The following is a 23,958-nucleotide window of genomic DNA, read 5'->3' as shown; positions in this document are numbered from 1 at the left end:
TTTTTTGGCTCCGCCCACGTGACCCAGCCAATCGGCCTCAAGAGCAGGAGGATTGTGGGAGGTAGGGAGAGGCTTGTGTGGGAGAGAGAGGCTTGTGGAAAGCCGGTGGTGGCAGTTGAGGCTCTGAGGATTTTTCCTGAGAGGCTGTTTTGTTTGGCGTGTGTGGTTCTAAAAATAAAGTTAGTTTCTTTTGACAAGTGGCTCCTGATTGTGCCCAGCCAGACTGCGGCATCCCTTTCCTGATATTTTCTTCTTGATTAGACTTGTTAGATTTTTATCAACTTTAAGCTGTATTATTTCTTTTCTATTTCACATATTTCTGCTCCTACTCTTACTTTTTCCTTCCTTCTATGTAATTTTGAAAATAATTTGTTAATCTAGCTTCTTTCTGATATAAATACTTTGTTCCTCTGAGTACTATTTCATCCCAGAAATTCTGATATTTTTTTATCACTTAGTGATAAAAAGCACTTTTAATTTACCTTTCTTGTGCTTTCTTCTTTGATTTGTGTGATATTTATTTATAAATGCTGTTTAAATTTAAAGTAGTTGAGATCGGGGGGTGGGGTTCTATATATCTTAAGGTTATTGATTTCTAATGTAATAAATTAGGCAGGAAACACAGCTTGTATGATTTCATATTTTTAAAATTTCTCAAAGCTTATTTTATGATAGAATACAATCCATTCTTATTAATTTTCTACTTGTCATTTTTGTGTATAGTTCTCTATAAATAACAAATAGGTCAAATTGGCTGATAATGTTGTTCAGCCTTCTATATCATTACTCCTTCCAGCAAAAAGAGAGGGCTAAAAATTTCCAAATATGATTGTGACTTGTCTCTCTAGTTTTATTAATTTTACTTCATGTATTTTGAAATTTTGTTATTAGGTACAGACACATTAGGATTGTTATACTTTCTTGAAGAAGTTACTGTATTATGGTTATGAAATGTTCCCCTTTATCTCTGAAAATGCTTTTTCTTGAAACTTATTTTATATTAATAGCTCTACTTCAGTTTCTCATGCTTATTTTCCCCTTCTTTTGCTTTTAACCTGTTGGTGTATTGATATTTAAATTGTGACATGTATAGAGCATACAGTTATTGTTTGCTTTTTACACAAGTACAATATCTAGTTCATTTATATTTAAATTAATTATTGATAGTGTGAAAAAAAAGAACACCTGACATGAAGGTCAGTGGAAAATTGGGTAAATGATAGGTTTGATGATGTAATATTTTGGAAAATGGGTTGAATAAAATGGGTCCCACTGTCAGACTCAGAGAGAAGATTGTTGGAATGCTTTTATTGCAAATATTCATTCTCTCATTTATCATATGGTGCACAGCAACAGATGTATATTATTGTCTATTAACACTGTAGATGGACACGATATCTTTATTTATTTATTTATTTTTATGTGGTGCTGAGGATCCAACCCAGTGTCTCATCCATGCAAGGCAAGCACTCTACCATTGAGCCACAGCCACAGCCCGTTAACACTTTTTATTTTGCAAATAAAAATTTATACACACACACACACACACACACACACGTCTTTTAATATTCAAATATGCATAGGCAATATATGCATAGGCAATCTCTTTGTCATCCCATTATGGCTTTAATGTGAAATTCTCTGACAACAAATAATACTGGGTATGTTTTCATATGTTTATTTGCCATTTGATTATCTTCTTCAATGAAATACCTGTTTATTTTGCTAATTTTTAATTGCATTATTTGCTAATTGTTGAGTTTTCCAGTCTTTGTATATTTTGTAAACAAGTAAGTGTATTGCAAATGTTTTTCTCAATCTATGGATTGATTGCTCCTTTATAAATGATTTGTTGACTGAAAAATTTTTTTAAAAAATTCAGGTTAAAAAAAAAACCCTACAGAATAATGATCAAAGGATATAAACATTCATTTCAAAGAAAATTAAAGATATATGGTCAAAAATATGCAAAAAATAAATTAACCTCATTAGTATCAAAAAATGGAAGTTGAGACTATAGATTGTACTGCTAGGTTGGTAAATATTTAGAATCTAACAATATGAATGCTGACGAGTACTCTCTCACATTGTTAAGAAAAGTATATATTGGAAGAAAACAGTCATGTGCCATTTAACAATGGGAATATATTCTGAGAAATGCATCATTAGCAAATTCCATCACTGTCCAAAAATCAAAGAGTGCACTTAACTCAGTGTAGATGATATAGCCTGCTAGACACCTAGAGTATATAATATACACTATTGGTCCTAAATCTATATAGCATGCTACTGTATTGAATACTATAACATAAAAGTAAGTATCTGTGTATCTAAACACAGAAAGACATTGTAAAAATACTAGGCAATAGGGAATTTTTAGCTCCATCATAATCTTATAGGAACAACATCACATACAGTCTGTCTTGAAATATTATTATGTATCATTTTAGACTTTATAAAACAACTTGGCAACATCTTATAACCAAAAATTTTCTTGTATGTACCTTATAGAACTGTTATACATTAAAACCTATTTCATCCATTTATCCAAAGAAGTAGATTAAATAAAAAGTAAAATTTGAATATTAAAAGACATTCAATAGTATTATCAGGACTAACTTAGATTTAAATAAACATCATGGGAGTAACAGAGCTTTCTCTCTTCCTTGTAATTTTTTGTCAGGATAGATAAAACTACATAGAAATGCAAATAACAAACAATATCAGAAGCTGTGTAACCATAGTAATGTAGCTAAAAATTATGAATATGGGTCAACTGACATTTATTTTTCAATCATCCATATCCGTAATAGATGACTTCAAATAAACTCAGTCACCATAATTTACAGAACTCTAATAAAAGATTCAAGCTGGGTGAATCTTATGTAGCTGAGATAGGAGGTTCCTAAATTTGAATCCAACCTGAGAAACTTAGTGAGACTGTCTCAAAATACAATTAAAAAGATTGGGGACATAGGGTAGTGGTAGAACACCCCTGGATTCAATCTCCAGTACCACTAAAAAAAAGAAAAAAAAAGGTTCAAAAGGCCAGAAGGTCATCAATGTTAGTCTTGCACTCATTTTACCTGAATATCCTATTTGTGGTGTCCAACTTTTATAACCTGATTTCTGGGGATTTCCAGCAGACAATGGAGTTTTAAGTATTTGAGGATAAGTTTCCTGTAAAGAAGATGAGCTTGTACCAAAATTTGTTGCAACGGGGTTTGGTGTGTGAGATCTTTTGTTTCCAAAGTGTGAACCTAAATTTGAAAAAAAAAAAAAAGTATTAATTCTTAAAGATTAGAATTATGTAACAATGTGTAAATCCTCATAATTCACATTGTCTACTTTCTATAAAACTTCATAATGATTTTTTTAAAATATCAACTTATGGCATTTAGTTACATTTTTTATAAGTCTTCTTGTACTAAAATATGCTAATATGGCTTTTGTTTCCACAAGTTCACTGAGGCTACTCTTGCTAAAATCATAAATTACCTTCTTTAAATATACTTAATATGTTTAATTTTTTAGTAAATATTAAGCCTCTTTAACTTCCTCATTGAAACTCTCTCTTCACATGTAAAAGGTACTATAAGTTTCAGACTTGACTTCAGTTACTTTTTTAGATATTTATCTATTGACAAATTACCTGTTTTACAGTGTAATCTGAAACAAAGTATAAACAGCCTAGCATAGTGTCCTGAAATATGGAGGTTTAAAAAAAATAGTTCTTTTCTACTATTTCCTTTCCTTTAATTTCCATGACAACTTTTTATCTTGATTCACTTTAAACTATTTTTAATTTCCTTTCCCAGATCCATTTTCTTCTGTCTTCCTCTTAACTGTTGGAGTCCAGAATTCTAGTCTTTAAATCTTCTTTCACAAATCAACATTATACATTTTCTGTAAGCATCTCATCTGTTCCTGTTAACTTCTATTTCCTGACAACTCTCAAATCTTCCTATGCAGTCCTGATCCCTCTACTATACTGTAAACAAAGGTTTGATCAGCTTTTTAATAAAGGACTAGACTGAAAATACTTTAGGCTTTGTGGACTATACAGTCATGGTCACCATTATTTAACTCTGACACAGTAGGAAAGCAGTCATAGATAATAGACTAGTAAATAAGCATGTATTTCAATAAAACTTTATTTTAGATACTAAAATTTAAATTTCATAAATCTTCACATGCCATAAAATAATATTCTTTTTAAATTTTTCAACCTTTTAAAAAATGCAAAAACCATTCTTACTACTTCACCTGCACTGTTCAGTGTAGAAGCCACTAGCCACATGTGGCTATTTAAATAAAAATTAAATAAAATTAGGAATTCAATTCCTCAGTCATACTCACCACATTTAAAATGCTGAAAAGTGATATTTGTCAACTGGTTACCATACGGACAGCATAGATATGGGATATTTCTATCCTCACAGAAAATTCTTCTTCTTTTTTTTGGATTGAACCCAAGAGTGCTTTACTACTGCACTGCTGCCCCTGTCCAGTGCAAGCAGCTGAACTAAAGTTACTCATGTGAATTTGGGGTGACGCAAAATACCACACAGACACAAAATACCTTTTATAAGCTTCAGGACAGCTTCCCTGTCTCCCAGCCTCAGGCTCCCCAAGAAGGGGACAAGACAAAGTTGAGGGAGAGAGAGAGAGAGAGAGAGAGAGAGACAGACAGACAGACAGATATGCCAATGGTTGGAAGTGGGCCTTTATTTGGGGAGGGGGATGCTGTTTCTTAGAACATTCTATTCAAAAAAGGCAGAAGGGGTAGGATTACAAAGGAACAAACAGGTGAGTGTAACTACACCTGGAGCCCAGCCTTGTTATCTGAGCTGGGTAATGCCCAAGTTACTGAGAAACTGCAATAATTGTTCAGGACCCTGGGGCATCTGGACTTAAAGTCCTGTTTATCCAGGGCCCCACACTGCACTAATTCCCAGACCTTTTTTTAATCTTTTTTATTCACAGCTCCTAACAGGGTCTTACTAAGTTTCTTAGGGACTTGCTAATTTGCTGAGGTGGGCCTTGAACTTGTGATCCTCCTGCTTCAGCTTCCCTAGCTGCTGGGATCAGAGACATGTGCCACTACACTGAACTAATCCTCACAGAAAATTCCATCAGAGGATGTAGTATAGATCACTGTATCTAACTACTTTCTGAACATAAACCTGTAGATATTTTCCCAGAACTTAAATCCAAAACAGAGCTTTTTATCTTTCCCCCAATATTTATTTCCAGTCATGGTCAATTGTGCCATCTTGGATCCTGACACCCAAGTCATAAACTTAGTAGTAACTTTTAATTCCTCTTTTATCAATCCTAACAGCTAATCAGAATTACCAAGTCCTGTAATTCTTTTTGTTTATTGTAAACTTAGAAAAATTTCCAACTCTCTCCACTCCTATCAGCACATTTCAAGCCTGTATCTTCCTCAGAAAATATCCACAACAGTGTGGATAATTCAGGGGTATCATCATAAAAAGTATAGAATCTGACAAAATACCCTTCATGAGCATTTCCAGGCTTAAAAGAATTAAGGAAGGAACTAGGTACTAGAGACTGAAGACAGAGACCACTGTTTCTTGTTCTCAAGCTACTTTTAGATTCTGAGTCCTTTCTTGAAACTTGTTCACTTGTCTCAGCTTTCCTCCAACTTTTTTTTTAACCTCTGTTTTGCTGTATTTCCTTCATATTCTCTCCTCTGATCCCAAATATACATAAGTTTTAAATCTGTATCTCTTCTAAATGTCTCTTCTTAGCCCTAGCTATATGGACATACCAGAGGCTCTTCACACTCAAAATGTCCATAATAGAACTCATCAACTTCCCTCTAAAAGTTGTTTCTACTAAAAAATTCCTATATCAGGTAAGAGAATGACCATCTATTCAATTATCAAAGCCAGAGAAGACCTGATGTTGGCATGGAGAATAAAACTAATCTGCTTCTCAGATCTAATTCCCGTAGTACTTTAAATTTACCTACATCAGCTCATCTGTTCTAGTGACACAAAATTATTTGCAGTTTTATCTGCTGCTTCTGTGCCTTTGCACATGTTTTTCTTTCTCAAGAATGCTCTTTGGTTTCTTTTGTACTTCCCTTTAGTTGGTATTCTTTGTCCTACTTTTAAAACCAATTCATGTTGCACTTACTCTATAGAATTTCTTTTCCCACTTTGGTTTACCTACTTATAAATATCTCAAAATGTCTTCAAATATAGTTATCTTTTAAAAGTGTATGTATAGATTTGTAAACCCGTCTTCCTTATTGAACCATAAATTCCTTGAAAGCATGTTTTTCTTATTCACAGCTCCTAACAATTTGAGCCTTGGCTCACCTATTTGGGTCTTGGTTCTTTCTGTAAAAGAGGAACAAAACACCTACTTTGGCTGGGCACAGTGGTAACACCCAAAATCCAAGTGACTTGGGAGGCTGAGGCAAGAGTATCCAAGTTCAAGGCTAGTCTCAGCAATTTAGTGAGGCCCTAAGCCAATTAGTGAGACCTTGTCTCAAATTAAAAAAGGATTGGAATGTAGTTCAGCTTCCCCAGAGTTCAATCCCCAGTACAAACAAAACTAAATAACAACAACAAAAATCCCTACTTTGCAGAATTATAGTGAGCATTGGAGTTTTAATATTCCTAATAAGAAACTAGAATGAAGTATATGAATTTTAATTAGCGGATATTATTAGAACTGATGAAAATAAATGGATGGCAATGTATTTTGCGAAGAGGAAAACCACTAACAATATGAACATAGCCTTGGAGGAACTGCAAAATTCTCAGTTTTGTTCTAAAGCAGTGTAAATATCAAGAAGCAGGTAGAGTGCTTGCCGGGCATGTGTGAGGCACTGGGTTCGAATCTCAGCACTGCATATAAATAAATGAATAAAATAAAGGTCCATCAATAACTAAAAAATACATTTATTTATTTATTTTTTAAAAGAAGGGATGGGAGATGTTATGGTTTGGATGTGAGGTGTCTCCCAAAAGCTGACGCTGAGACAATGCAAGAAGGAAGAGAAATGATTGGGTTTTAAGAGTCTTATTCCAATTAGTAATTTAATCGTCTGACAGGGATTAACTGAGTGGTAACTAGAGTGGTAGGATATGGCTAGAGGAGGTGGGAATTAGGGCGTGGCTATGGGGTATATATTTTGTATATGGAGAGTACAGTCTCTCTCTGCTTCCAGATCACCATGATGTGAACTGCTTCTCTCTGTCACACTCTTTTGCAATGATGTCCTGCCTCACCTTGAGTCCTGAGAAATGAAGCTGGCCTTGTATGGACTAAGACCTCTAAAACCGTGGGCCCTCAAATAAATTCTTTCTCTTCTATAGTTGTGATGGTTGGGTCCTTTAGTCACAACAGTGAGAAAGCTATAAAGATTGGAAACAGATCCAAAATGGCCATGGACAGTCTTTTAAACAGTTCGACCTTGTACCTTTTGATACAGAGCCACTGATTTAAGTTGCATGGGATATAAGAATTTTGCATTTTCCACATAACTCTAGTGGTACTCTAAGTAAACCTGGAAGAAGAAAGGATATGACATAAAATTATGTCATAAAATTAGACATAGAATTATGAGAGTCTGCAATAGCACAGAGATGGAAAAGGACAGAATACTGTCACCCTCTTTCAGTTCACGGTAAAAGCATCATTTTCACATACAACTGCAATGCACAGCTTGGATCTGGTTCCAGATTTCTATTTCAGACTATCTCTTAAAATTTCCAATGATGGATAGATACCTCAAAATCATAATTAATATTTCATTCTGATGCTTTTTAGTTTGCTTTTTGTATTTATCTCAATAACCTGATAGCTTAATCTTAAGTATAGAAGACTTAAGTATAGAAGTGTTTCCTCACTCATAACAGTTAACGAGTCATCTTTATCTTTTAAATAAGTCGAACTTAACTTGAAGGACTTTTTTTTATTAGTTATTGATCGATCTTTATCATTTATTTGTTTATATGCGGTGCTGAAAATTCAACCCATTGCCTCACACATGCTAGGCAAGCACTCTACCACTGAACGGCCACAACCTCAGCCTGAAGGACTTGGTTTTTAATAGTAAACATATTCACTAGGATCAGATGAAATATTCAAATCAATCTATTTTCGTCCCATTTGATGACCTGGAGACTATTCATGCACAACCTGTCACTTGTCACCCATTATAGTGGGTGTTGTTCCAGCCTTATTCAGACCTGAGAAAAGGCATCCAGCCTTTTAATGGGCCTGACCCATACAATTCCCAGGACACCCTCTTTGCATCCCCCCAGGAACCACGTTGTCCTCCTCTGTGGTGGCCGCCTAGCCCAGGGGGTGCACCTTCACCCCATCAAGCACTCCTTGCCTGGGGCTGGCAGAGAGCTTGGCGGCTGGTGAGGGAGGCTGCTGCTGCAGCTGCGATCCCCCGCGGCTCCTGAAGTGCCGGGAGGAGTAGAGGACTCCAAGGCCTGAGCGGAAGGGCGGCTCTGAGGCGTCTTCATAAGTTCGAAAGCGTAGCGGGGACCTCGGGGACACCGCGGGTGAACCCCTCCGGGTAAGGGGGAAGCCTCAGAAGCGGAAGCGGGGGTAGTAGGTCTCAACATTCTCACAAGCCTCTCCGGGCCTCAGAAAGTTCGTTTGTGGACGCCTGGTCGCGAGGCAAGGGCGGAAGTTGCTACCGAAAAGGGCGGGAGAACGCTGCGCAGAGCAGGAAGCCCGCTTTCCACAACCTCAGGGGTTTCATTGGTTCCTAGGTGCGCCCAGTGTCCAACACATTAAGACTTGTACTCAAATCAAATCATCACGAAGGCTATGGCATGCACAAGGCTGTGTCCATAGTTATGTTAGGGACCCAAAAGAAGACTGGGTGAGATCTCGGGCTATTTCAGTCCCAACACCACCAATTTCGAAGTATTGCAGTTTCACACATATAAGACTACAAGTTTAAACTGCAGTTTTTTGGCGGGGGGAGAAACGCTCACCTTTGCAATATTATACTCTTCAGATAAAACCATAGTACCATTTTCCTAGGGATACCAGGAAAAGCATCTTAATGCATAAGCTATTAAATACACTACACTACTAAATTGCATTAAGCATCTCAAAGATATAACCTAATTCACCCACATGCAATGGCTGTAGAACTGAGAACTCTACAATGACTATTACTTGGTGATGACAAAAACATGCTTGAAAAGACCTCTTATTCTCCCCCCCAAACCGTTAAGGTTGGACGAACAGTTATGAACATTTTTGTCTTGAAAAAAATAACTGTTAATTTTCCTTACTGGGATAAAAGTCAAACTATCCCTTAGGCAATTCAGATCCATAAAATGCTAAAAATTAGTTCAGGTCCAAATTGCAAACCTTTTCAAAGTTGGAATTAGGATGAACTTAAAGAGTAACCATATCCAAATTTCAACAGCCAATTAGTTTGTGCATCTTTTAATTATGTTTATCCATTTACATCAGTGAACATTCTGTTGACACAAACCAATTAACATGAACTATGGTTTTTGAATACAGGAGCACATTCAAAGAAATCAAGTAAAATTAAATTATTTTATGTTTCCTGTTATGGGGATAAGAGTAACAGATACATTTATACAAAAAACATATAACAGCATTTCAAGGAGGAATCTAAAAGAAAATGCAATACAAGCCTTTATTTTATAATATGTATAGTCATATAATTTATTAAAATTAATTTAACAATATACAAAATATTAGCAGTAATTTTTAGGTTCAAAACCAGAAATGTTGAGATGGCAAAACTCTAGGAAGATCTTTTCCATCAACAATGTGATCTAGCTCACTAGTTCAGGCTGAACATTGACTCTTCGAAGCACTTCTTCAGGCATGCAAAAAACAGGACTAACAGGTTTAATCTGTTCTTCTCCCAAAAGTGACAATCCAGCAATGCCAAATAATGTATGAAAAGGATCCACCTATTAAAAAGATTTGAGACCATTACAAAATGAAAATGTCTCTAAAGTTATAAATACTAAAAATGTCAGTTATGCTTAAAATTTTTCTGAAAGAGACTAACTTGTTGTTTACTTCTTGACCTTTATAACATAATACTAAATTTTACTGAGGTCCCCAGCCTCCAAAATCAGGAAAGAGAATTAAACATTCAAGGAATAATGTAGGCTGCTGTAAGAGAAAGCTGACTTTGGAGGTAAAACAAGGAATACAGACTCAAAGGAGAATGCAGGTCATATACAGAGGCAAAGAACTGGTGATTAGAAATTTCTCTAAACTTGGATCCATATCATTCACTACGTTTTAAGTTATTAAAAAAAATATACTACTTTTAAAACTACACTAGGACCATCCACTGGATGTACCATCATTTCTACAACCATAAATGCCAAGAACCAGGACATTTAATATTTTAAAAACAAAAACCAAACCTTATACAAACATGTTCAAAATATACTTGCCATGTCTCCTGGCCTATCTGCAAATCCTCCAGTTTCTTCATCTTGACATGCCAAAATGAAAGCTCGCAGTTTCTCTCTGTCAATCCAATGAAGTCTTCCAATTATCTTTAGGGAAGCCAATACCCACCATGAATAGCACACATCTGGTAACTGGAAGGGGAAAAGGGCACAAAAAATTGTCACCATTTCATCCTCTTATATTCTTAAGTTTTTAGAAATATTTGTAAGTGAATAAAAGTCTCATTTTGTTAAAACAATGCAGGGAGAAATCAAAGATGTTACAGACTGTTTGAAATGTTTCTTTCAAACTGATCACTGGAAATGACCAATCTCCAACCCACTCGCTCGTACCCATGCTGTTTCAGTTCTCAGTGAAGAAGCATACATATATCTTTATTAATGTCTAACTTAGCACCTTAACCAACAAGCCTAGTCTAGTAGTAAAGGCTCACAAAACCCATTTTCCACTTTCCTAGGTACAGCATTTTTAACAAGTACGGTCCAGGTGGTTACACACTTAAGTCCTGAAAATGTGGTCACCTGAGTGTAAGAAATGCAGATCCTACCCACAACAGTTTGCATTTTAATGAACTCCCATAAGGATTTATATGTACATTAAAGGCTGCTCCAGACTCATATGCAGGCTCTTGGTGCTCTGACAGCCACCCATTTTTCTTAATGAGGTCCCCAGGATTCAAAATCAGACCTTATCTACATATCACTTGTGGGTATTTCCCTAGCCATTAATGTTATCCAAAAATATTTATAAAGCAAAGTTTAAAAATATATCAGGTCAAATGAAATGCACCATCATGCCCTAGTTCATGGGTCACAGGCACAGCAAGCCTTCAGAAAGATGGGGAAAAGACCTCCCAAAAGTTCAGATGTGAGACTATAAATAACTTAAAACTATGTGCATTTAATGGGGTCTTACACTAGTACTGGAGATGGTTCCTAGATTTGTTCATGAGTCAAATCTAGACTATAACCTAATAGTTTTTAAATCATAAAATACAAATGTTACCCCACAATAATTTTAACTGGAACACTGCCAGACTCTTATTTCTATGACTGTATTTGCAATAGGACAAATTGTCCTGCAAACAAAACTGCATACCAGCAAAATCAAAACACTGGCTGACTATCCTACATCCAAAATGCTTGGGAACAGTTTCAAATTTCGGAATATTTGCAAAAACACCCAAAAACATGTTTCATATATAGTTTAAACATATGGACAAGTAATGTTATACACTACTTTAGTGTGCGTTTTGGTGGTAATCTGTCACATAGGTTAAGTGTGGAATTTTACACTTTGTAGCATCATATAGATCTGAAGCTTTCAGATTTTAGAACATATTGGATTTCAGATTATGGATACTCACTCAATCTGCGTTCAGTATGGCCCTTAGACACTTAAGATTTAGAACATAATGTGTAGGAAAATTTCAGTAACCTTACCTCTAAAAATGTCAAAATTTGGGTTTTCCCAGAAAAATGTCTTATTTAAGTTTTCAAACCTCAAAACTGGGCAAAATCAATTGTGCTTTCAAATATATGGGCATGGAGACTTATGTATAAGATGTGTCACAGTAAAGCCTTTGGCTATATGATTTCACCCCTTCAGTGCATGTCTGATACCCTGGTATAGGTCCCTGAACTAAGGTTTGGAAAAGGTTTCATTTCAAAGCCTGAAAAAATACAAGGCCTTCAGATGGGGTGGGAGGGTGTCCTTCTAAAAACTCAAGACAATAAATATTTACACTGGGGGATGGGGAATAGTGGTGACTGACTGATTACACTCAATTCTGAAAACAGATATCAGGGTCATTAAGAATTTCTTCTAGAAGGGTCTTTGTTTTGCCAAGGACTGTATTTTTGGGGGGATATTATTTAAAATTACAATGCAGCAAAGGTAAAGCTCATAATTGATCAATAGCAATATTGAAATGTGATGACAAAGAAGCAGTGTCTGCTCAGGGTTAAAAAATTAGTAATGTTAGAACACATCTAAGAAACAATACCTTCTCCGGCCTTCCATTGAGTCCTCCTGAAGGTAACTGACGTTCACAAAGCCACCAACCAAGTAAATCAGAATTTACTTGATGCAACTGACTAGTAATAGCCAGAAATCCTGTGCAACAATAGATCTAAAATTACAGACATAAAGTACATGTGTATAATAACTTCTTGATAGCAAAAGTAATTAAAAAAAATCATTCAAACTGTTTAAACTCCATTTTGTATTTAACTTTTTTACTAGGAGCCAATTCTGCCCTGACATAAATAAATATTGTCAAAATTTCTTCAGTCCATTTCCACAAGCATTTACATATATGATATTCTTGGCAGAATGTGCTCACTCAGAAAAACATTATGAAGACTTAATCTAATTATGTTCTACCTAATCAGAGGTATCTACTAAGAAGGAAGGTACATACATGGGACAAACTATTGTAAAAATGCTTTCCCCTCATGTAGCACTAAGCAATTCTTATGTAATATCCCACATTACAATCAAAATTAACTTCATTTGCATTCAACAAATTTACTACAAATGGTCTCTTCAAAATGGACACTGAATCATAATCAATATAAATTACCTGTCCAGCATGGGACTCAGAACCAGGTCGACAACCAAATCCACCATCAAAGTTCATACAGGATAAAACAAATTCGATTGCCTTTTCAACATTAATAGCATCAAGTTTCCCCTATACACAGAAGGAAAAGAAACTATTAAATTCCAGAATATTCATGAATGTCTATAATCATTTCAATATCAATAGTCAAATCTTACCAACAGAGCCAAAGTTGCCACTGCACAAAAGGAGAATCTTGTATCAATTTCTCCTAAAACAAAAATGGATTAAACCAACATATGTTACCAGAGGCTTCTAATCATAACAGTTCAAGTTATATTAAAAACAATGTCAGACAAATATCTCAAAATTTCCAGAAGTTTGAGCTTAACTTTTACGTTGTATAGTCAGGAGAAAACTGAAGAAACTAACAACTAAAAACTAACAAATAAGAGCAAATTATCCTAATTTATTTACATAGAACTGAAAGGATTAGTAATTTCTAAAATGCAATAAACTTACCCTATTTTACAAAAGTAGATTTTCATATCCCATGAAGCAGCTGGTCTCTCTGGTCTGCACTTGTGTTCAGCCCTAAAGCAGAGATTATCTACATTTATCAAATAAACTACTATTCCCTCCCCCCATTCAAATATTCAGAAATTTTGTTGTTTTTTTTGTTCTCTTTCCATCAAAAATTTTTAAAACTTTACAAAACCACCAAATACTGGGGGAAAAAAATGTCACCTACCTTATCTTTTTAGATTGGGCCCCTCTGTTCCAGTGCTCCTGTATGCTGATATAACTACCACAGGGCATGCTGGAACCTCCAGACCATTAACTCCAGTTAGACCAGCTGCTTACTGGGACCTGAAAAGATGAAAAACTTAATCTCCTTATAAACTGATTACTACCAAGACCAGGATATATTGATATTCAATTTATGGTAGTATGGACAAAATCTGACATTACCCCAAATATCTCCAGCAAAAGAACCATCTTCTTTCTGTAGACTTTGAACATATTCCACAACCTTATTTACATCAATAACATTAATACTATCATAAAGAGTAAGAATCTGTAAGAAAGATAAATGAATCTGGTAAGTAACCTTTCAAGTGTGTTCTTTTGCAGTTACTTTCTAAGATGTCAAACAATCATGTCCTTTGTCTATATGAACCTTTCTCAAAACATGCAAACTATCCTGTTATTAAATATATCAACTTAAGTATAAATAGACTTCAATATTAAATTCTCATTATTTTCAATGTTACATATACTGAAGGAAAAAATTTTACCCTCAAGGTCTCAGTGTAATTTTAGAATTCACATCACTTTGCATTCAGATAATACATGCCACCACATCACTGACCTTGTGGGAATGACTTAAACAGAACAAGACTTTTTTAACATTAACATACTAATCATCTTCCTAGTACAGTTTCAATTCTTGACTCTTGAGAAAAGAGAATACATTATCAAGACTATTGAATCTGAAACATTTACCTGGACAGCACTAAGAGTATACAAAAGATGAGGATCATGTCCAATGCTTGCACTTATTCCACCACACTCATGTTGGCATGACTTAATAAACGTCAGAATCTCTTCTCTATTCATCCGATCAAGTTGTCCCATGAGATCCATTACTGTCAGACCCCAGTAGATACCACTCATTCTCAAATACTCAGACATACAGTATTCCTAAAACAACAATTTCTTAAATGTGTCAGTTTGAATTTATGACAGGTTAAAGAGATTTAACACTAATAGCTGGCTTATAAACTGGATTAACCAGGATTAATTCCCCTGTTTGAAAATTTAAGGGCAAACCAGAGCTTTAAAAAACAACAAAAAAAGATCTGTTTATATCAGTAAAGTTCAGTGTTTCTTTCAAAGTACCTATACCACTTATCAGACATCCATTCTTTTAATGTGAATGTGGCACAAAATCTATTATCTATGAATTTACAAAAATGACCTAAAAACACAGAAAGTAGATGTGCAGATAGATGCCCAACTCAAGTAGTAGATAATCAAGAAGACTTAAAAATTAGTATGGATTCCAGAAACAATTTTTTTTAAAGTATTTTTAGTTATAGATGGACACAATACCTTCATTTTATTTATACGTGATGCTGAGGATAGAACCCAATGCCTCATATGTGCTAGGCAAGCACTCTACCACTTGGCTATAACCCCAGCCCCAAACAAAAATTTGCTGCACTCAACAATGCATTATTTTAGAGACTATAAATCAGATGAGGATCTTAGTTTGCTGCCAAACCAAATCCAGGGTTCAAAGGAGACAATTCATTAAAAAGGAGACAATTCATTAAAAAGCCTCTTAAAGTCATACTGGGGAAATTGAAGTTCTGACTTAAGTTCATGATCCTATTAAGAAATATGAAACTACAGGGTTAAAAACCTAAAACTTAGGAGCGAAAGTTAATATCAGATGTTTGTTTCCCAAGATGGCAGAAAACTAGCTGCTCAGATACTATAGCCAAACTGTTCACTACTTCTTGCTAATATTCTCATGGAGCCAGGTAATCTACTTAAATTATTGTTTAAAAGCTTGAGGTAATGCTGGGCCTGGTGGCGCACACCTATAATCCCAGGGGCTTGGGAGGCTGAGGCAGGAGGATTGGAAGTTCAAAGCCAGCCTCAGCAACTTAGAGGCACTAAGCAAATTAATGAGATCCTATCTCTAATAAAATATTTTTTAAAAAAGGACTGGGGATGTGGCTCAGTGATTAAGCACGCCCCCCCCCCCTTCAATCCCTGTTACAAAAAAACAAAAAAATTGAGGCAAAATTTTCTCAAGGTCTCAGTGTAATTCTAGAGCTAAGTATTACACATCAGCAGTAAATTCAGGTAATACATGCCAATACATCATTGACCTTGAATGTATACCTCAATTACAAAAATAGAAGCCTATTTTTTAACCTTATACTCTTATCTTCTTTGTCTGGCAAAGTCTCTACTTATGGGTAAGATCATGTTGATTCTGCCAAACCACCAAACTCATATACAAGCGACACATATTAAACTTTAAGGGCAAATCTTCAGTCCTCTGCATAGAGGAGGATACCACTTTAACAAGACATAAATACTGCTATATTACTTAGATATGTCAGACTTCTTTAAAACTCTTGAACATAAAAATTCATACATACATAGTCATCTTTCTTTGAGCCATAGGATGCAATATAATCTGCATGTTTCTCCAGTAAAAGGGTGACAGGTGCATCAGACTTGATGATAACATCCTTCTGTGGTGTGCCCTTTCAAAAATAAAAAAGCAGCAATCTCATCAATGTTTACTCTGCCCCTTAGCATACATCCAATTTACACCTGAATTTTCTCACTGAAAATTTTCCAGTTAAAAAAATCTCAGGTATCTGTTGTAAAAGTAACTTTTTAAACAACCAGTCAAATTCAGGTATTATTCAGGTCTCAGAGTAATTCTAGAGCTAAAGTATTAATAATCAACTTTTGATTCAGAATACATGCCAGCTCATCATTGACCCAAAAATTACCACTTGCATTTATTGTTCCTGTCTTTCACTCAGTTAAGTAAAAGCTTACCAAATGGGGAAAACTTAACACGTGGCAGAAAGACGCAATTTTTTTTTAATGTCTGGGTGGAAAATAATTTGCACTCCCGTTTAATCAAACTCATGTTTCAAAGCACCCTCTACTCTCATAAACCATTTCAATAATGAAGTATGCAATCCCATTAACTCCTTTACCACTGTTAAGCTCAATCCGAGTATTTCCAACAATCCCCAAATAATGTAGTTATTAGTTTTTTCATATATCTACACCTTAGTGACTAAGACTGAACTGTTGTTACCAGAAGTATGCCACGGAAATGACCCAAAATAAAATTGAGTAGCAAATTTCCTTTGGATTCCATTTAAAATTTAGGAGATTTCCAGCTATCCAAGAGGGTGAAGCATAAGGATTTCAAGCACAAGGGAGTCTGGGCAATTTTTTCCACTCGTGTCTCAAAATAAAATTAGAAAGGACTTGCTTGCGTAGCATGCTCGAAGGCCACGATTCAAACCCCAGGACCAGGGAAAAGAAAAAAAAAATTGGAAAGCCTCATCGCTAATGATTTCTAAAACTTACTCGAACCCAAAACTAATTACAAAAAGCACGGAAAAATGTGTGTATGTACACAGAAATCAATAAACACGGAGGGAAAGTCAGCCATCAGTGAGGCTTTTTTTAGAGGAACCAAGAAACGCGGCCGCTCAACCCAAAAGAGGCCCGCCCAAAAGGATGAAGCCTACATAAAATTAGAAGCGGCAATTGCGCCTGCGAAATTTGCAGAAAACGCTGAGTAATACTTCAACCTGAGCCCTCAGAAAGTTCCCAAGGCCCGCGTCTTAACCTAAACATTCTCTAATACTAGACAGATAACCTATAGCAACTAACTGCTCAACAGTACATATTATTTTTCTGACCACTCTGAGGAGCCCGGTAAAAACCATCCACACTCACCATGTCTGAGAACGAAAAGAAAGAACCTACCCCCTCCGGCGTAGACTTACGATTCGCGCGCCTGCGCAGTAGCTTCCTTGAGGCCCCCACCACACCCGACATAGCTGCCCATATGCCCGCCTGAAGGACGGAGCAATTCCCTGGCTGCTCTAGGACCCCACTGGTTTCTCATAGGTGTCCTCATTGCCTGCGCCTTAAGTTTTTGGCTCATCTTTCTCCGTCCTAAGATCAGTTCCATTTATATGAAGCAGTTTTAAGTAACGTTGAAATATCTGAACCCTGTTAAGAAACTATTTGTTCTTTAAGTGCTTAAAAGATGTGTAATGGCAGTTAATTAGAATGCCCGCTTGCACGTAGTTAAGTGTCCATTCCTGTATTGCCTTCTGCTCCCCGATTCTTGAGGAAATGCTTAGTAATTAAAATACTTAGATACTATTTCCAAAAAGAAATTGAGATTTCTACAGAATTCGGATTTTTTTTTCTCTCGTGTGTTGTCTTCCACGCTAAAGGTTTTTGTTTTGTTTTGGGGGTACTCAAGGTCACTTGACCACTGACCTACATTCCACCCTCTTAATTTTGCGGGGTGTAGGTGGGGGGAGACAAGGTCTTTGCCAATGAGCAGAGGCTGGCTTTGAACTTGCGATCCTCCTGCCTGACCTCCTAAATCGCTGGGATTACAGGCTTGCGCCACCAAAGCTGGTCACACTTAAGCATCCTTTAGAAAATAAAATTGATTTCTTTAAGTTAGGATTGCAGAAGTATTCCTGATATGCTGATACACATGAACTCTCAATAATTGAGACAAACTATGATGATGAGCTTCATTATTTTTCCCTATCATTCTGTTGATTTTCCCATTTATAATTTAGAACTGCTTTGCTAAATGCATCTAAACTTGTTTGGTGATTCGTTTGGTGAATTGAGCCTTTATCATTAGGTAAGGACTATTTCTGTTTCCAACAATGTATTTTATCTCAAAAAGCCTCCTCTGTTAGATATTAATGTAATTTTCCTAGTTTTCTGTTGGTTAGTAATTACCTCCAGGGGATTGTTTGTTAGTTTTGTTTCAATTTTACCTTTTAAGCTTTCAGTATTCCTATGTTTTAGAAAATGTCTTATAAATAGAAAGTAGCAGATTTTTTTATTGTCTACTTTTAACCAATAACTTCAGTCCATTTATATGTATTGTGACTATTTATTTGGACTTATATTTAACTTTTTACTTTGTATTTGTTATTCATTTTCTAAACTCTGTTATTTTTTTCTTCTTGCATTATTAGGGATTGAACCAAAGGCCTTCACATATAAGCTGTACCACTGAGCTTCACCTCCAGCACACACATAACACACACACACACACAAACACACACACTCACACACCCCCCGCTTTTTTTTTTTTTTTTTTTTTTTTTGAGACAGTCTTATTAAGTTGCCCAGGATAGACTAAAACTTGGCCTCTACCTGTCTCAACCTCCCTCCTAACTGGATGATAGACATTAGCCTCCATGCTCAACTCTATGCTTATTGTTTTGGCCTTTCTTGCCTTTTAAAAAAATGTATGTTCTAATAATCTGTTTCCTTATTCTATTTTTTTTCCTAGTCTTCTGGTTTATAAGTTACAGACTATATAATTCTATCATTTTTGTGACTACTTTGAAATTTACATCGTATGCTTAAAATCACTTTTTAAATTCTTTTGTTTTAAAACTGTAGATGAACACAATACCTTTATTTATTTATTTATTTTAATGTGGTGCTGAGGATTGAACTCAGGGCCTCACACATGGTAGGCAACTGCTCTACCACTGAGCTACAAACACAGCCCACTTAAAAACATTTAAAGTTAATACCCTAACTCTACCTCCCAACAGTATAAAAACCTTAGTATGCTCCCATCACCCTTCTTTTAACTTGTTCTGTAGTATTTTAGTTTTTTTTAACTTCAAAAATAGTATTTTGTTATCATCACCTGATGAGGGCAAAGATTTATCAATTCACTTAACTATTTCCTCCTGCATATCACACTGTCCTTTTGGAGTCATTTTTTATTCCTTTAATGATCTTCCTTATTTGAATGATTGTCTGCTGATTGTAAACTCCCAGTTGTGTTTATCTGAAAATGCCTTTATTTTCACCCTGGATGATTCTTCAAATAATTTTGTTTGTTGCTATTTTTAGAAAATTCTGAGTTAACAGTTGTTTTTTTCTCAACAATTAAAAGATAATCCATTAATGCTATTGGGAAGATACCAGTCATTCTACTTGTCACTTTGTGGGTGAATTCCCTTTTCTGCTTAGAAGATCTTTTCTTGGTCTTCTGTTTTATGCATTTTCAATGAAGATGTGTCTAATTGTGGATTTTTTAAACTAAATATTTGATGAACTTCATATATTTGCAAGTTAATTATTTTATCTGATCTGAAAATTCTCTAACATTTTCTCTTCCAATGCCACTCTTAAACCCAAATTGGATTCCTGGTCTGGGCCTCATTTATAGAAGGTCCTGCTCTGTTCATCCTCCATCCAACATTCTTCTACATCTGACAAGGTGTCCCTGGAACCAAGCCATTCACTTATCTCTGACAACTGAGTATGCCTCCCAGAGCCTCCTTCCCCATTTCCAGACCATATTTTAGGACCTCCTGAATTTCCCTGCCCAGCTGCTTCATAGCCCACTTCCATATTCTCTCTGGGTTCCTTCTGTGGGCAGGTTTCTTAAAAGGTAAAGCATATGCTTGGATGTGTACCACATGTCCTCAGGTTGGTCAAAGCACTGTGCCAAGTCGTGTATGGATACAGCTTGGATATATAGGCTGAAATGTCTACATTCATTGGTACAAAACCCAAGACAAGGTGAGGGACAGGCCCTAAGAGGCATTGCTTTATTCTTTTGAATTTTTTAGCACAGGATTCTTAGAAGCCCAAGTAGTCTAAATTTGATCCTGGCTTTCTGCATTGTCATAAAGGTATAATTATGAAACTGGGAGGACAGAACATAGTTTAAGAGTTTATTAACTTTTTTTTTAACTTTTAAATATTAAGACATATGTATAGGCCTCCATTTGTGCTTATTCTAGGCCCTAAAAATGTAAGGGGTGGATCTTCTCTCAATATTCTCTACTTGTAGGTCTTTAGTAAACATGTTAGACTTTCTTGTTCCATGCTTCTTATTTCTTAGCCTATTGTATTTTCTGCCTTTGTTTTTTATGATTATCTTGGGTAATTTCTTCAAGTCTATTTTCTTTTGTCCTTTTGTTACACAGTCTGTGGGCTAATAGCATCAACATTGCAGGATCTTTTAGAAAGGCAGAGCTGGACCCTCAACCTACCAATCACGTTTTTTATTTTAGCAATTTCCCCAAGTAATTTCTATGCATGTTAAAATTTGAGAAACACTACTTCAGTTCTTTAAGTCTCTCTTCAGCTGGTGCCTAATTTGCTATCTAACAAATTCAGTACATTTTAATTTTAATAATTATATTGTTCAGTTCTAAAGATTCAATCTTATTATTTCAGATCTGTTTTTGTAATTTCCTGTTCTTTCTTTTTTGTCATTAGTTTTGTTGTTGTTGTTGTTGTTTGTTTGTTTTGTTCTAGGGATTTAGCCCAGGGTTGCTTAACCACTGAGCCCTTTATATTTTTTTGAGACAGTGTGTTGCTAAGATGCTTAGGGCATTGCTAAGTTGCCCAGGCTGGCCTCAAACTTACAGTCCTCCTGTCTCAACCTTCTTAGCCACTGGGATTATAGGCATCCACCACCACTCTGGCTTATCATTAGTTTTTGTCTAACTGATCATTCTAGTTTTTTTTTTTTTTTTTTCCAGTAGTGGGGATTGAACCAGAAGCCCTCTACCACTGAGCCATACCCCCAGCCCTTTTATTTTATTTTGAGACAGTGTCACACTAAGTTGCTGAGGCTGCCCTCAGACATATAATCTTCCTGCTTCAGCCTCCTGAGTCAATGAGATTGCAGGTGTCCCCACCATGCCTGGCTGTATCTGATCATTCTTATATGTAGTCTTGGATTCCAGAATCTGTTATTTTTAATTTCTTTTTACTTTTTTCCATGGGACTGATTCCTTATTTATTTTAGAGATTTTTGGGGTGAAAGCTCCTATTAGAAGGTGTTTTTCTCGGGAGAATACTTGCATTTGCTTCTGACAAAGGTCAAATGGTCCAAATTACCTAAATCTACATTATGCATACTTGTAATAAATGCCCTATATAGCTGACACTCAACTAGAGAAAACAGCTCAAATAAGAACTGTTCCTGCTGGACATAGTGCTGCACACCTACAACCCCAGCAGCTTGGGAGTCTGAGGCAGCAACTTAGCAAGGCCCTAAACAACTTAGCGAGACCCTGTCCCAAAATAAAATGTAAAAAGAGTTGGGGATGTGGCTCAGTGGTTAAGTGTCCCTGAGTTCAATCTGTGGTACCAAAAGAAAAAAAAAGTTTCTATCATTAATGATCCTAGTGGGAATGACAGTTGGTAAGTAATCTATGATTAAATTCTATGATAAAGACAAGCTCAGCATCCTGGAAAAAAGGTGTCTAAATCAATGGGGTGAGGGCAGTATGGTAGGTATGTAGTACAGAAGAGGTGGACACCCAAGGAATTTTTTAGAAGATGGTTTAAGCTGCAGTAGTCCAGAGGGGCTGATGCCTAAAAATTTCTGGACCCCAGGTCTGAAAATTTTTTTAGATTTATACTCATTGGGGGTTTACACCCAGGACAGGTTACATAACAGTTATTCTTTGTCCCGTGTTTTAGATCAGACAGGTTTCACAAGTTTTTACCAAGGAAAACAGAAATAATAACTTTTGCACAACAGCAAGCTTGATTGCAGATCTAGCTTTTATAAGAGAAAGTTGGTCTTTACAACAAAGAGGAAGCCTCAAACCATAATGAGCTCTCTGTAGAAATACTTTATAAAAGGAATACATTCTTTGTAAAAATCTTTCTGACAAGAGAAGCTTAGTTATGGTTCAAGTCTTTAGAGAAGCTTAATTATGGTGGGGATCTTTTTGATGGGGGTATCTGGTGGCTGCATCAGTAGAAGAAAGTAGAGGAGAGAGAAACTGATCAGATGTCCTAGGAAAATCAGTCCATGAAATAAAAATGATACATGCCTCAAATCCAAGACATAGCATTATTCAGATTGTGTCAATACTGGATGAAGGAATGAAAACTAAACCTCACTTCCTACTTTATACATTCACTGAACAAATATGAACTGGATACCCAAAATGTGCCACATAGTCTAGGTTGTGGATATACAATTGTGAATAAAATAGAAATACATATAAGAAATATATTATTGTAATCACACTCAGTAATTCTGTTTCTAGGTATTTCTCCTACAGATAAGGGATACCAAGATAAGGTATGAAGTGATTTATGTGTAAGAATATTCATATCTGGGGATATATCTCAGTTGGTAGAGTGCTTGCCTAGCATGCACAGGCCCTGGGTTCAATCCCCAGCACCAACACACACACACAAAAATTTATAGTAGCAGTTCTCATAATAGCGAAAAATTATGAATATTTTAATTGACCATCAAAAGATCAAATAATTATGATACATTAATTATTCAGTTATTAAAAAAGAATAAAGAAGTTCTATACATATTGCTATTGAAATATTTCAAAATACACTAAGTGAAAAGAGGATTTAGGGTGTAGCATAGTGGTAGAGCACATGCTTAGCATTTGTTGTGAGGCCCCTGGTTTAATTCTAAGTGTGTGCTCCCCCCCATATATGTGTGTGTGTGTGTGTGTATAAATAATTAGTCTGTAAAATGTACTATGTATATATGTACTCATACACACACACACACATACACACGCACGCACACTAAATGAGAACAAACATAAAAGGTACCAAACTGTACAATATGCTATTTGTGAGGAAAGCAAAGGAAAAGTACATATACATATTTGTGGATATATGGGATTGCTAAAAGCAGTTACCTACAAGGAGATGAAATAGTTGGCTGAGGAGCAGGATATGAGAAAGGTTTGGAGTCAGGATGCAGCTCAATGGTAGATAACTTGTCTAACATGTACAAGACCCCTAGCACTGTAGGGAAAAAGAAATTCTATACTTTCTTTATAATTTCAGATTTCTTTCCTCCATTTTTGTTATAGCAGCTCAAGTAGACTAAAATATATAGTACTATACATCACGGTTTGGTAGTTGGGATTGAGATAAGAATGATACATGCTTCAGATTTTGCACATGCTGAGCACATGCTGTACCACTGAGGTATCATCCTAGACATAATAGTACTTCTTAAATGATGTTTAGTTTTGTTTGTTAATGAAGACGCTAGTTAGTCTCAATTTCCTAAACTTTTTATATTGGTTTATTGATCAAATTAACTAACCTAATTTCTA

At 35.7% G+C, this 23,958-nt stretch overlaps 2 protein-coding genes and 3 non-coding genes across 6 annotated transcripts in view; all 5 read right to left on the bottom strand.

The window, feature by feature from the left end:
- Positions 1-9,311, bottom strand: part of Msh4 (mutS homolog 4) — an 87,892-nt gene extending 78,581 nt beyond the window's left edge. The window contains exons 1-2 of the mRNA XM_015490573.2: positions 8,384-9,311; positions 3,087-3,260 (exon numbers count right to left, since the gene is read on the bottom strand). Of these exons, the coding sequence (XP_015346059.2) occupies positions 3,087-3,260; positions 8,384-8,621 (412 nt within the window). The 5' untranslated portion in view covers positions 8,622-9,311. The remainder of the gene's footprint in view (positions 1-3,086; positions 3,261-8,383) is intronic.
- A 135-nt stretch (positions 9,312-9,446) lies between these two features.
- On the bottom strand, positions 9,447-17,608 carry Rabggtb (Rab geranylgeranyltransferase subunit beta). Of its 2 annotated transcripts, none has more exons than XM_015490528.2 (9): positions 17,558-17,608; positions 16,225-16,332; positions 14,552-14,749; positions 14,018-14,123; positions 13,264-13,316; positions 13,067-13,177; positions 12,488-12,613; positions 10,464-10,613; positions 9,447-9,965 (listed from the first exon to the last, which is right to left on the bottom strand). In XM_015490528.2, exons 1-9 carry the CDS (start codon positions 17,558-17,560, stop codon positions 9,825-9,827), a joined length of 996 nt encoding a protein of 331 aa, XP_015346014.1. In that variant the 5' UTR covers positions 17,561-17,608; the 3' UTR covers positions 9,447-9,824. The 2 variants fall into 2 exon arrangements, with proteins under 2 accessions (XP_015346014.1, XP_048670047.1); XM_048814090.1 differs by having other exon boundaries at positions 13,264-13,283.
- LOC125620028 lies at positions 14,348-14,418 on the bottom strand. Its single transcript, XR_007351609.1, has one exon. It is a non-coding gene; the product is annotated as a small nucleolar RNA SNORD45 (small nucleolar RNA).
- LOC125620026 lies at positions 15,870-15,949 on the bottom strand. Its single transcript, XR_007351607.1, has one exon. It is a non-coding gene; the product is annotated as a small nucleolar RNA SNORD45 (small nucleolar RNA).
- LOC125620027 lies at positions 16,499-16,577 on the bottom strand. The gene has a single exon (XR_007351608.1). It is a non-coding gene; the product is annotated as a small nucleolar RNA SNORD45 (small nucleolar RNA).
- Positions 17,609-23,958: the final 6,350 nt, after the last annotated feature.

Source organism: Marmota marmota, unplaced genomic scaffold (genome assembly GCF_001458135.2).
Source record: "Marmota marmota marmota unplaced genomic scaffold, marMar, whole genome shotgun sequence".
In the NCBI taxonomy this organism is placed as follows: Eukaryota; Metazoa; Chordata; class Mammalia; order Rodentia; family Sciuridae; genus Marmota; species Marmota marmota.
Note: the sequence above shows the minus strand (reverse complement) of the source record. Positions and strands in the feature narration are given on the sequence as shown.